Here is a 14,140-nt window from a genome sequence, read left to right on the forward strand (position 1 = left end):
TCTTCATCTTAACTTGATTGCAGAGGGATTCTGCTCTAGCAAGGTGCCATGGGTTTCTTTAGTTTTAAGAAATCTTAATTTACCAATAACAAGATAATCTGGTATACATGTAACACTATTGGTTTGTTTGAGCCAAGAATGGGGAACCTCAGGTCTGAGAGTGGCATGGAGTCACATGTGGCCCTTTAGGCCTTTCTCATTTGGCCCTCAGAACTCTCCTCAGGCCTCATTCCTCATCAGCCCTTCTTGCACCATTCTTCGATGCTTTTGCCTGTATGGAGGGTAGGAGCGCTTGTATAGAAACTAGCCTAATGTACAAAGGTAAAATTCATATTCCTTACTATGGCCACTTTTGCCTCTGGCCACACCCAACATAGTCAAGTGGCCCCTAAAAGGTTGCTTAGGACAGAATGTGGCCCTTGGGCTTAAAAAGTTCCCCCAGCTGTGGTTCAAGACATGAGTCATACAAGAGCTATTTTACAGGTGATCGGAGTTTGGTTTGCTTTCCAGCTGCTCTTGGCTCAAGCCTTTGTAGTTGGATAATCATCTGGTGTCTGTCTGGTGAAGCAAACCAAGGTTAAGAAAGTGGGCTAGCTTTACATTTGACACTAAGTCATACCGTAGTTAAAACAAACCAAGGTTTGTAAGCCAAAAACAAACCATGGGTTCATGTGATTTAGCGGCAGTAAGCAAATCACAGCTAAGGTACTGAGCAGCATTTTTGCACACCACTAAGTCGGTTTATGAAGCCACGCTGCATCTTTGTGTGTGAATCAGGCACGTTTCTTCATCAACAAAATGGCAAGAACCTTTTGAAAACGATGAAAGGAAAGGAAAGTAGAAGGAAGTTTGCACCTATTCATTCCATTATCCTCATTCTTTTCCTTTGTTGTCTACTGCTCCATTGTGGAAGCTGAGATGATAAGCAGGGACTTTCCTTCTTTTGTTGTTCGCAAATCACAGTGTACAGTGGTGGATCCATCTACAGTAGTACCACTTTCATTTTTGCGTCACAAACTGTGCATAGCCTGCAGATATATATTGGTAGAATTATAAACAGAGAACAGATTAGCAAATTAAATAGAAGAGAAAATGTCCTTGAAAAAGAGTAGATATCAACTGGTATGGAAAACACAGAAAAGTTAAATATTAGCCAGAAGAATGTGATGGCTTCAAAGTGTATCTGAAAAGGACCACCATATAGGTTGAGGAAATACCTAGCACTTCTTGGGATTCCTAAAGGAGGTGAATGGACTAATATTTAGGATTTCCCATGCAGTATCTGTTCTTGCCATGAACTCTTTCCCTATTTTCATGTTCCGTGACTGGCTGGTTGTCAGTCTCCAAATCAGTGCACTGAAGCCACAGAAATACATAAAAGCGCATTAGTAAAAAATATAATAGTTAAAGGCACATGTCGTTTTTTAGCATTCCTACATATAGAGAGAACAGATATAAACCTCTCCCAAAGAGATTTGGAAGCGAGTCATTTGTTGTTTTCATAAATGATAATAACAATAATATTAATATTTGTATCTTGTCCTTCCTCTCAAAGGAGCCCAGGGCAGCACGGTGGTATACATTCTTGAGTGAATGTGAATTTATGTAAGCCCATTCAACTTTTATAATTCAAGATACTGACTGGAGAGAAAAAGCTATGAAGTCTACCAATCCATACAGAGAGCTCTGCAGAACCTTTTCCCTGCTCTAGAAAGCCATTGCTCAGCCAGATGAAGCTGAAAATCCCCTCTTTTCCCCTGGAGTAATTTGTCAGCTCCATTCATAGCAGGGTTGGGGAATGTGTAGGCCTCCTCCCATCATCCCTGGCATGCTGGCAGAGGGTGATGGGAGCTGGAGTCCAACATCTGGAGGAGCCACACACTCCCCATCACTGCCAAGCTAACCAAATCACCACACATTCACACATGGCACATATACAAGTATTAATTACTTAACAATTACTCTTTCTAGTCCCACACTCACAACACTCATTGAAACGTGGGTGGGTGGGGACACTCGCTATATTAGCCATTTGTTAGGCACTCAATGTCAAAACTCTTTTCCCAGCCCCATGTGGAGGCCATTGCGAATAACACCCTTGCTGCGTTGTTGTCATTTTTATGGCACTATCACCGTGTGTTGCAATTTACTGAGCACAGGAGGAGAGGTCCCCACCCCATGGAGCTTACAATCTAAAAATTAGCATAGGGGAGTGAACAGATGAATGGGAAGGGTAAATGTGTGGAAACTAACTTGCACACGGAAAAAGAATATATGAACAACCCGTTTGCAACAGAACAAAATTTGCTTCCAGCAGAAGCACCCTAAATGTATTTGTTTCCTTTACAGGTGACAGATGCACACACACACACACACACACACACACACACACACCATCCTGCTCTTTGAGAAGGCCCCTAGTCAGAACTGATTTTTGCTAGAACTTTTTCCTCTCTTCTTGCCAAACATGTTTTTGGCTTTCTGATGATTTTGCAACCAGCCCCACATAGCAAAAGGATTGTGTAATTAATGAAGGCTGGTGTGCTTTTCCCTCTCTGGGGCTCTCTCCCTCCCACCCACCCACCACAAAGACTGATTCACTTCCTCCCTCAAAATTTCTCTTACCTTTAAACCCTTCCTCTTTTGCTGCGAGCTGATAACTGGCCCCCTTCTCAGTTTGGCTGTGTTTGCACTGCATGATTTACTGCTTTGGAGTTCATTCTCATTGCACCCCTGTTTTGGAGTAAGTTCATGTGGAGTACACTTAGACAGTGTCATTTCATTGGGTCTACATCAAGTAAACATTAGCTGAATACAAGCCTAAATCTCCCACTGCTTCTTGTCCCAATCCTGAAATCTGTAGCATGGTGCCTGCGTGTGTATCATAGCCCCATCACCCCTAACATGAATTTTTTTATAGCTTTTTCATGGGGTTGTTTAGTTGTGGGTGTTGCCTGATTATTATAAGGTTTTCCTGTCATTTGTTTTGTGAGATGTGTTTTGCCTGTTTGAGGGGCTTCTGTGCATTACTAGTTTGGGACTTTTTTGTGGTGATCATGACAGTTGTTTAGATTACCAAGTAATACATGAGAGAGGACAATGGGATGTTTCAGCAGGAGATGGTAGCTCGATGTAGGAGAAGGATACTATTTTATTTTGTATTATTTAAAAGTATTTCTAAGCAGCTTAATATGTGAAATCTCTAAGCGATACATAAACATGTGAGCAGTAAACTGTATCGTCTTATGGGTCAGGGAAAGCTAATGTGAATACCTGGTGGGATGGAGGATAACAACAGAGAGACGTTCATGACAAAGGTGATGCACAGTAGGGTCCAATTCTTCACCACCACCCTGGGAGAATGCAGTCTTGATTCCCTTCTGCATGTCACAAGATTGTGATGGTAGTCTTCTCTTGGTGGTCAGGAAGCAGGTGAACTTTTTTAAAATAGTCGTCAGACCCAAAGCAGGCAGTTACAGGGGGGGGGAAGGCTATTTAAACATCCCGATCATGCAAACATTGCATTATGCTGGGCGATGTAAAAGGTGACTGATACCAATGTGAAGGGCTTCCTTACAGCCCCAGACCACGATCAGATGGAACAGTTTCTCCTCCCTCACCACCGAGGACACTCCCTGAAGACTCCTCTGCAGAGTATTCATCAATGTTTCTAACATGAAAGTAACACAACACTCTTCCTCATTAGTGCTGTCAAATTTCCAGCTCTGAAGATTTTCTCCCACTCCTTGGCTTCTAAATGCCATGCATTTTGCTCATGTGTACAACACGAGGAAAATGCATGGGTGTGTGGTAGTGGCAGATGATGTGTGCACCAATTATAACCCCATATCACTGGGCAGTTCTAAATTTCCCTTTTAAAAAGCCCTGTTGGGAGGGCCTCACAGTGGTAGGGTTTGTATGGCAGAGGATGAGGATAAATAGGGTCTCTTTGTTCCACCTCCCTCTTTCCTATGTAACAATAGTTTGGGGGAACTGTACCACAGCATAGGAAGTCACAGTGGTACTACTGCAAGAGTAATACTCTTAATCTCTTGTGGCAAATGTAAGCATGCCTTTGGGACCAGAAAGCCATTGTCTAATGGCTATGACATTGAATTATTTGCTGCTCAGGCCAGGGCATCTTTCACCCAGCGTTTGGACTAAAACATCTCCATTTGTTGCAGCATCTACTCACCTAAATGACTGACTCATTCCTCAAAAATTCCAGAATAACTCATCTTTTCTCTCCTTCCATCTGCTTTCACCATTGCCCACCCCTCCCTACTGCCATTCAGACTGATCCTTCTCCTTGATCCTAACTGCCCTATTAGCTTTGGAAACTCATCTGCTAGCATACAAGTGTTCACCTATCTATCATATCATTGCAGATTGAGACTTACATGATGCCTGAGGAATGAGGGTGGGGGCAGAGGAAGGAGAAGTTGTGAGGTGTTGGAGGGGGCAGTCACAGAGAAAGGCATGTGCAGTGCTCATGCAGGGAGCTGATTTTCTTTTATAAACATCCAGTCGCTGCAATCCATGTAAATCAGGGATTTCAACATGCGGTCTTCCCCTGCATCAGCACAGCTAGTGGGGACAATGCTGCTACCCAGATGGGCTGCCTGTGCAATCATTTTGGTACAGGCCACTGAGCTGAGTGGCCTTGTCCTGCCCCATGCTTACCCTGTCCCATATGCTCCCAGCATCCCTCTTGTCACCAAAGCCAGCTTTTCACATTCCTCTCTGCCCCTCCTCAGTTTGCTATGAATTGTGCCGCATACCAGGCTATAATAAGAGCACGGTGACCAAACACTGGACCATTTTTTTTTTCATTTAGCTCCCGTCCCGGCTGGTGACTCTGTGGCCTCAGCCTTTAAATTGCTCACTCCAGATTAACTCATTTAAAGCCTTTGGGAATGCTTTCCTTTAGGGACCAGAGGACTTCAGATATATCTACAAACAAACTTGCTGCCCAAATAACTGTCCTAGCTTCTCTAAAGGATTGTTGGAGTTCAGTTCGATGAGGATGCTGAGAATTTGTTTCAAGATGTCTGGCCTCTCCTCAGAGAACTACGGCTCCAAGGATTCACATGGGGAGAATGGGAAAATGATGGGTAAAGCGTTTTACAGGCTAGAACCACTCATCTCACATGATGGATCCTAAAGTATCTGAACACAGAGGACCTTCGTAACACTTCTTCACTTATGTCAATGCATAGTTAGCTTGATTGGCCGTTATAATCTAGCTAAAGACTTCCTTGCAATAGAAATCAGCAAGAGATTATTCTAATTATTGAAAGGCTGTTTTCCTTCTTTGCAACTTCACCATGGCACCTATCAACACAGAGCCACCATTGTCTTGGCCTGGCTCAATCCTCCTCTTGCTTTTGCCCAATCTTCATCTGAGTGGATCGGGTCAAGACAAGAGCCCTGCTCTTCCGTTCCCAATTTCTCTGCACCTGGGAAGTGCACTGCTTCTTGCGATGACCAGTTGAGGGCCTCCAGGAAGCTTATAAGCAGGGCATAAATGTGACAGTCCTCCCCTGTTGGATGCTCCATGGTCTCATCATGGTTGGGCAACAAAAGGTTTACCTAATTTGGTGCAGTGTCTACACTATTGTGGGGATGGGCTCTCGATGTATTGCTGGCTCACTGTAATATAGAAAAGGTGCCCAGTCTAAGTTCACAGTCCCTGAATGAGCTACTGTGTCTCTGCTATCTATGCCTGCAAATTTGTAAGTGGATGTGCTTGCCTTTCCACTCCAAAGTTTTCTGATGACCCTGTCTTATTTTCACCACCCCTATCAAATTGATTGCACTGGAAAGATTTGATTTGTGGGGAGAGGGTATTTTATAATTTCCTATAGCCTTTTCATTACACAATAATGCAAATTGCCCCATCTCACAAGCTAAGGCAACTTCCCCGTAGCTGATGTGCACACTTGGGTTTTTCTACTTTGTGAGCAGACTCTGGGGAACCATGAGTAGCAGTGGCTTGTCATCACACATGCAGATGAACACATAGCAGAACTCTCTCCTATGTTGTCACCTCAAAAAAAAAAAGGTATCATAGAGCTGCAAAAGAGTAAGAAAAGGGTCAAGGGGAGAGAGCAACTCCCCTGTGAGGAAAGAAAGAATATAACATCTGGGGGTTTTAAGTTCAGAGAAAAAGCAAGTAGGAGGAGACATGATAGAGGAGACATGGTGGAGAAAGTTAATCCATCTCTCAAAGCACTCAGAACTCAGGGACATCCAAGTAAGCTCAGTGTTGGACCAATTCAGGGCACATCAAAGAAAGCACTTCTTAACAAGTTAAGCTATGCAACTTGCTCCCAGTGGTGGCCATCAACTTGGATGGCTTTAAAAAGATGATGAGACAAATTCAAGAAGGATAAGGGTTTCAACAGCTACTTTGCCACAAGGGCTGTGTTCTACCTCCACTGCTGGAGGCAGGATGCCTCTGAATAGCCACTGAATAGCCATCAGGTTCTGCTTATGGGGTTCCCATTAAGCATCTGGTTTGGCTGCTATGGGTTGTTGAACAAGATGGGCCACTGGCTTAATCCAGAAGGCTCTTCTTACCGGTATCATCCACAACAATTTACACACCAGTTGCAAACTAAATCATACATGGATGTGCCTTCTGTGGGGTATTTGATAACCCTGATTCCATGGGGGTTTACTGGACTACAGTGGATCAGCAGACTTGGCCCATAGCTTCACTGGTTGTTGTTTTTCAACGGAGCCCTGTTGGATTGGCTCTTAAGTGTTTTAACAGCCATATAAATTTATCTTCAGCCACTTGCTCAGCTCTTATTAAGAAATGCCTTCAGCCTGGCTTCATACTATCGATTTGCAAACATTTGCTTTGTGATTACATAATAGGGAAACAGCTAGGGGGTCATTGAATGGATCAGAAAGGGAAGGGAAGACAAATGGGAAGAGGAAGTAAAAGAGAAAGATGAATGAGGAAAGGAATGAGAGCCAGTGTGCTGTAGTGGTTAGAGCAGGTACCCCCAAACTTCAGCCCTCCAGATGTTTTGGACTACAATTCGCATCTTCCCCGACCACTGGTCCTGTTAGCTAGGAATCATGGGAGTTGTAGGCCAAAACATCTGGAGGGCCACAGTTTGGGGATGCCTGGTTAGAGTGTTGGACTAGGAGCTGGGAGGCCAGGGTTCCAATCCCCACTTGGCCATGAAGCTGATTGGGTGACCTTGGTCCAGTGGCTGCATCTCAGACTAATCTACCTCACAGGGTTGTTGTGGGGATTAAATACAGAGCGGAGAAGACTGTGCACCTTGAGCTCCTTGGAGGAAATGGTGGGCTAGAAATGCAATGAATTAAATTAACGAAGTGTCCCAGACAGTTTAAACTCCCCCCCCCCCGCATCTGCAATCAGATGGGAGAAAGGGAGGGGATTCCCCTCTGCTAGCTAGCGGAAAGCTTTCCTTCTCCCTGACATTTCCAGTAGTCTGAGAAGGAGAACGTGGAGGTGGAAGAAACCAGGACTGGGGGGGGGAGAGAGACGCGGATAGGGGGGCTTAGAGAAACAAAAGGAAACCAGCTGCAGAACTTCCTGGATAGGGAAAGAGAGAGGGAGAGCGCGCTCACTATCTAACGAGATTATTAAAAAGCAGGGAGAGAAGGGAGAAGGAGGAGGAGGAGGCTTTCCGCGCAGGCAGGAGTTCAGCGCCTGCCCCGGGTTCATTTCCCCAACCATGACCAGCGCGATCCTGAGGCGGAATTCCAGCAAGCAGGGCTTGCAGAACCTCATAAGGTAAGCCTCTATTTACCTGCCCACGGGCGAGAAGGGGACACCGAGATGGAGCCCTTCCTTTGTTTACAGACTAGTGCTAGCGCCACGGACCGGGCTGGTTCCTCGCCCCGAGGGCTCTTTCCCCCCCCCTCACCCGCCCCCCAAGTGGCCGAGATTTTTGTGGGAAGACGCCGATTCTTGATCCTACGTTAGTCCACACGGCGTTGGTTTTTTTCTGTTGTGTAGGCAGCGACACCCGTTTGCATGCTGGGGATTTCAGACAGCGAAAAAGGCTCTTCCATTCAGGGAGTGATGGAATTTGGAGCGGGGGGAGCCCCGGCTCTATGGATCGCTTCCCCACATAATCACACCCTACCGAAGGTTGCACCTTAGGGCTTTACCTGAGCCTACTGGGCTCTGGCATTTGGGGGGGGGAGGAGAGAACGACTTAGCACTGAAGGCAGTTGCCTCTGGGGATCTGCTTTTTGGGGGTGTGTGAGAGAGATGGGATTGGCAGCGAATATAATTTGCAGGGTAATTAACTTGAATAAGGAGAAATTTAAACGGTGAGGTCCTTTAAAGGGACAGGGTATTAATTAACTAGTAAAAATGACCGAACTTCTGACCAAGATGCTAGAATCTTTCTTTACTGTGAGCAGTGTGGTGGGAAAGCGATTGTTTTCTTTTTGTCCGTGAAAAGGAAAAAGAGCACTGAAATCTCGTTTGGAGATCCCACGCTCATTTATGACAAAGTACATCCTATTGACTATTATGGGGGTTACTTCTGAGTAAGCATGCAATGATCGCTCTGTTAAGTCTACAGTGTTATACAGTGGGAGTAAGTCCCAATGAACGCGAAAGGGCTTACTCTTGAGTAGACATGTATAGGCTCACACTGTAAACCTCTTTGGAAAAGAGAACAGCGGAGCTCTGAGAAAGGCATTGACTATTTCCCTTTAAAAATAAAAATAAGACCATCTCCAGGCTGTAGAATAATGAGGTTAATGAAATAATGTTACCAACTGAGAGGCAAGTTGGGCATTAAGCTTGACCCTCCAAAGAAGACAGATGCCACCGACAAGATATTCTTGGATAGTTTGCCAATGTTAGTTTGTGGGTGTCTATGCAAATTTTGAAACACTCCATTGTCTAAAACTGAGAATGGATGAAGGTGGAAGGCTGATTGGGCAGATGGAGATGTCTTTCGACAGAGTTCATAGGGGAGTTTCCATGGGATCTCTGCCTACTCTGCCTACTCAGGCATTGCTCTGGTGGGTCAGGACCCACTGCTGGGTCACAGCCTGGTCTAAGGTGGGTTGCAGCAGCATCACTACAACCATACCAAGATATGGTTATGAAATAAATAAATTAGAAATGGATCCTCAAATGCATGTTAAAGGAGGGTCCTGGGTCTAAAAAAGTTGGAAGACTGCTGCTCTGTGCTACGGCTGGCCAATGCTATTAATTAATGCTGATACAGCAGTAACTAAATACCACAGGGGAAAATTAAATCTATGCATTGGTTAGAATAGCTCCAGTTTGGAGAACAACTTGTAACACAAAGCAAGAAATATGGTTAGGGAGGATGTAAGTCAAATATGGGAAAAACAGATGATCATATATTCTGTGGTCACTGCTTAAAAATGTTCCATGTGGCAGCTCTAATCCCAGGTGGGACAGAGCCCATTGTCTGCAAACTTTGGCCATATACTGTAGTAAAACTTGTTATGCACCCCAATTCCATATGTTTCTAGGGGTGTGGTATAACTCCTAACTCTGACAGGTGATCAGCTCCTCCTTAGAACCATTAGGTGTCAGGCAAAAACATTGCTCTTCTCCCAGGCTTTTGGTTAATCTGATGTGTGTCTGTGTGTGTGCGCGCAATTGCTTGCTTTGTTACTACATTATGTATTTTTGCGTTTTTATATTGTAAACTGTCCCGTGTTCCTCGTATGAAGGGTGGTTCAGAAATTTAATCAATAATAAATCATCATCCTCAACTTTGATCCCCCCCCCAAATGTAGTGACCATAAAGTAAATGGCTATCTGCTTTAGCATATAGACCCTCACACACGTGAGCCTATACTGTTATAAACCACCACAAAATATTGATTTTTATCAGTTACCAATGTGAGGGCTAGAGAGATAACATTGCATTGCAAAGGTTAATGAGCAAGTAGCATCACATCTGTGCAAATCAGAAGAAATAGCTCTGAAATTATGTGGTAACCCCTACAAAAGTTACTACAAGAGAAATGTTATTTCTGGTATTATTATTCCTGGAAGTAAGTACCCCTTGTATTGTCTTACAAGTGGTTCTTTTACTTTCAAATACGCAGTCTCTTGAAACCCTTATTATATACTGATTCACAATGAAATGAATGGAACCACTTTTAGAGAATAGGACTGGAGGGTTTCAGCCCCTTGGGCTATAGATTTCTAGGATGTTGATATGTTCATCCAGTATGTTCAGTTTAGAAAGTGGTGCCTCCCTTCTATAGATAACTTCTCTCTTAAGTGCAAAGGAAGGTTGTCTCCCTTGTCCAGTCTATGCAGGGCCTGCCTTGTACAACTCTTGTCTTGAAGATCAGGGAGGGACCAAGCTGACTTCAACCATATATTCAATTGATACTTGGCTTGGTGACTTGTCCCCCACCCCCCACCCCACTAAGATGGATTCTTAATCTTGTTTGAGTTAATGAATTTTAACAAAGTAGAGTGGGTACGTAAAAAAAAAAAAGTTGAGAATCCCACAGAAATCAATGAGCCTGACAGCACTTCTTACTCAGAAGTAAACCCCAATGAGTTCAATGAGACTTAACTTCTGTGTAGAGGCATATAAAGCCCAAATTTGCAATCCTATTCTCTATTCTCAGCTAGGAGTAAGTCCATTGAACTCTGTGGGGCTTACTGCTGAATAGACATGCACAGAAATGTATTGTTTAAGCACCTACCTATATGTTAACAGCGCAATAAAAGCATTTTCCACTGTGTTTATTCTGATAGACATGTGTATTGGATTGCAGGCTACATTTCAGTTATTTCACTGGAATATTGGCATACTCCCTTTTCTTTGGATTACTCCCAAACGTTATGATTTTAAAGAGTCCCCCCCTGCCTTATGGGGTTAAAAGAATCTAAACTGAGAAAGAGAAGCCCCCTCCTCAGGAAGGGGCACAATAAGTTGTTATATTGCATGGAATCACATTTTGGAATAATTCCACTTGCAGTTGGCTTGGGATATGTAAATAATTTCACATGTAATGGAGCTGTCAAATACAGTTCCAACACTCTTAAAAATCTGGGGTTCCATGCTTGGGAAACTAAACAAGTTTGGGTGGTGGCAATATAAGACCAGTGAAGGTAATGACACATTTTTACCAAAATACAAAGCTGAAGATAAATGTCTTGCTAGGTGGGGAGAGTAGCAAAGTCTTCTAAAATAAATGATGAATTGTGGGGGTGGAGGGGTAAACCCGCTACAAACATTGAATCCTTCAAGCATCCATAACAGGTTTGAAAATATCACCTAGTTCATAGTAGGAGAAATAAAGTTGTAGCATATTTGATGGTCATTCACTGTCAGATGTGGCAAACCCTGATAGCTCAGGCAATACCTTCAGAAATATCACATCTGGGTTTTTATAAACTGTTGGGAAAGAGAATTTCAAGCAGAACCACCAGAATAATGATAATGAATCCTTCCCCATACAAGAGTGCCCTTGCTTGCACCTGTGATGCTTCCTTTATCCCTTCCTCTGGATCTTCTGAATACTGTATATTCCTGCGTATAAGACTACTTTTTAACCCAGGAAAATCTTCTCAAAAGTCGGGGGTCGTCTTATACACTGGGTCATATTTCTTATACAGCAAGTATATCCCAAACTCTATATTTTAACTGGAAAAGTTGGGGGTCGTCTTATACGGCCAGTCGTCTTATTCGCTGGAATATACGGTACCTGAGATGGTGGAGCAGGAATCACACCACAGCTAGGATTCCACATGGTGAAACCCACCAGTTCAGTATTTTTTGAGTTTAAGCCATGCTTCTCAGGTTTCGCCTGGGTAAAAATTCTTCTTGAATGTTCCACATTACCAGTTCATACACATTCCAGAGCCAGTGTGATCTGTAGGTTAGAGTGTTGGACTAGGACCTGGGAAGACAACAAAAATGAAGCCTGCCTGTCCCAGAGTCATAAAGCTACCATAAACAAAGAAGACTTAAGAGGTTCAATAGTTAACTGAACAGCTAAAGTTAATGGGATCAAAACGATTATTTCCCCCAATAGAGTTCTGACTACATATCAAAATTTCACCTACCCAGCTTCCAGTAAAACAGAAAGAGGGACTGAATAATGCATGGTTTACCTTGAGGTGTTCGTTTTACAACTGATACTTACATATTCTTTTGACTTTTCTGACATCCAAATTATTTCATGTAAAGTTTACATGGGTCAGAATTTACATTTGGTTTTTAAAACGGCCCCCTTTCCATTTTGATCCCATGTTAGTGTGAGCAACTACTACCGTAGGCTCTCCTTGCCAGTAAAGTCAATGAGGCCAACTCAAGAGTCCTTCCATGTCAATGAAGGTTAGGAAGCCAGTGAATATGTCCCCAAAGTCAGGGGAAGCCGTATCTATGGCAAGTCTGGTAAACAAACCTGAAAGAAAGGCTCCGGGGACAAAGTGATGGGACGGGGAGAAAAGGATAAACAGAATTATTTTGTTTTGTGAAACCTTACGTGCATAAAACTCGAGTGAGCTAATGTCAGTGTACAAGCCTGAGATTTGAGCAAACGTAAAGGCAGGCTTAGACAGTACTGTGGTGGCAGACATCCTCTCAGAAGTGCGAGGCATTGTTGTCATTGTTTACTTATTATAATCTGGGATAAAGCAACTTGAAGCAATGCTGCATCTAACAAAGGCTCTGTTTAACAACCCTGGCAGGCACTGGAAGGGAAAGCGAGAGTTAGATAAGATGGTAATTGTCCATTCTTTCCCAATGTCATTCCTAGTTAATTACACAGTCCCTGGCAATAAGGTCTCCCAGCAATCACCCTGGGCTCCCTCAGCTAGATGGGCACTTCCCAAATGCCAGGCTTTTCAGATGCAAATGGAGTACTCCTGGCAAGTGTTTTCATGTAAAGCTCTGCTTGTTATCTCTTTTCATAGGTCAGGGAAGAGGCAAAGACAAAGATCACCTTTTAAAGGCTATGTTTGGGACACATGGGTTCTCCACAGCTACACAGGATTTTGTTACCAGGGGGGGAGGGACCTTTTCCAGGCCAGGGGCCGCGTTCCCATCTGAAATATTCTCCTGGGACCAAATACCTGTGGTGGGTGGGACAGGAGGCAAAAGTAGGTGGAGCAATGAGTGTAATTTTTACATTTGTACTGTAAGCTAGTTTCTACAAAGACTTGGAATAGTGTGGGAAGCCTGGGAAGAATTCCGAGGGCTAAATAGAGATGAGCAGAGGGCCGCTTTTGCCCCCCAGGCCCGAGGTTCCCCACCACTGAGCCACAGTAAAATGTGTCGGGGAGACACGTCTCCAAACACACTGCTGGTGTGCACCAAGCAACAATGAGCAATTATGGCTCCGTCACACATCTCCACCATGGGCTTGGGAAGCGTATGCCTCTCTTCCACACCTCATATGTTTCCTGCAGAAAACATCAAACTGACCACAGCGAACAAAGCTGCTGGCTGTCATTCTTGGTGCTAAACAGAATGCAGCTCAAAGTTCACTCCTAACCATGACTACTCAGAAGTATGACCTATTGAGTTCAATGGGGCAGGCATTCAGTTATGTAGGGTTAGAACGGCAGCCTCAGTTCTAGAAGCATGGGGCAGGAGTGCATTATACTGTAAGAATCTACCTCCTGTCAAGTTGTGGGGGGAGGATAGGCAAAACAGGTACTGTATAGGCAAAAGTGAAGTCATAGCCAGTGCGGGAATAGCATTGGTGGAGCCCAGTTCATTAGAGTAAATGGGGAACTGCCCATCAACCTCAGCCAGTTCCCACCAATCTTTCTTCTTACTGACAGCCATGCATGGGGTGGAACTGGCTGTCAGTGTCCTCCTCCTCCTCCTTCATCCCAGACTTGACTTTGTAGAACTTGACAGCGAAGAGCGTGGTAGTGAAACTAGAGCTAGTTGGCTCCACCAGTCATTGGTTCTGACTCCACCTACTGCTGACCTCCCTCCTTTCTGCCCCAATTAGCATCAGCCACCATTGATGGAGTATCTGAGTTGTTCCAGTGAATATGAATATGTGAATATAGGAAGCTGCTTGGCACTGAGCCAGACCAATGGGACCTCCAGCTCAACATTGTCTACACTGACTGGCAGCAGCTCTCCAGGGTTTCAAGGAGGGTCTTTCT

General features: G+C 44.2%; 1 protein-coding gene across 2 annotated transcripts in view; it reads left to right on the forward strand.

Moving 5' to 3' along the window:
* LSP1 (lymphocyte specific protein 1) overlaps positions 1-14,140 on the forward strand; it is a 77,611-nt gene that overhangs the window by 19,869 nt on the left and 43,602 nt on the right. Inside the window, exon 1 of one of the 2 annotated variants that reach the window (XM_035121511.3) lies at positions 7,588-7,780. The exons of the other annotated variant lie outside the window; for it this stretch is intronic. Coding sequence (XP_034977402.1) covers positions 7,722-7,780 — 59 coding nt within the window. The 5' untranslated portion in view covers positions 7,588-7,721. Of the gene's footprint in view, positions 1-7,587; positions 7,781-14,140 lie in introns of those variants that run through there. 2 annotated transcript variants of the gene reach the window in all.

The sequence above is a fragment of the Zootoca vivipara genome, chromosome 1 (genome assembly GCF_965207765.1).
Source record: "Zootoca vivipara chromosome 1, rZooViv2.hap1.1, whole genome shotgun sequence".
NCBI lineage: Eukaryota > Metazoa > Chordata > Lepidosauria > Squamata > Lacertidae > Zootoca > Zootoca vivipara.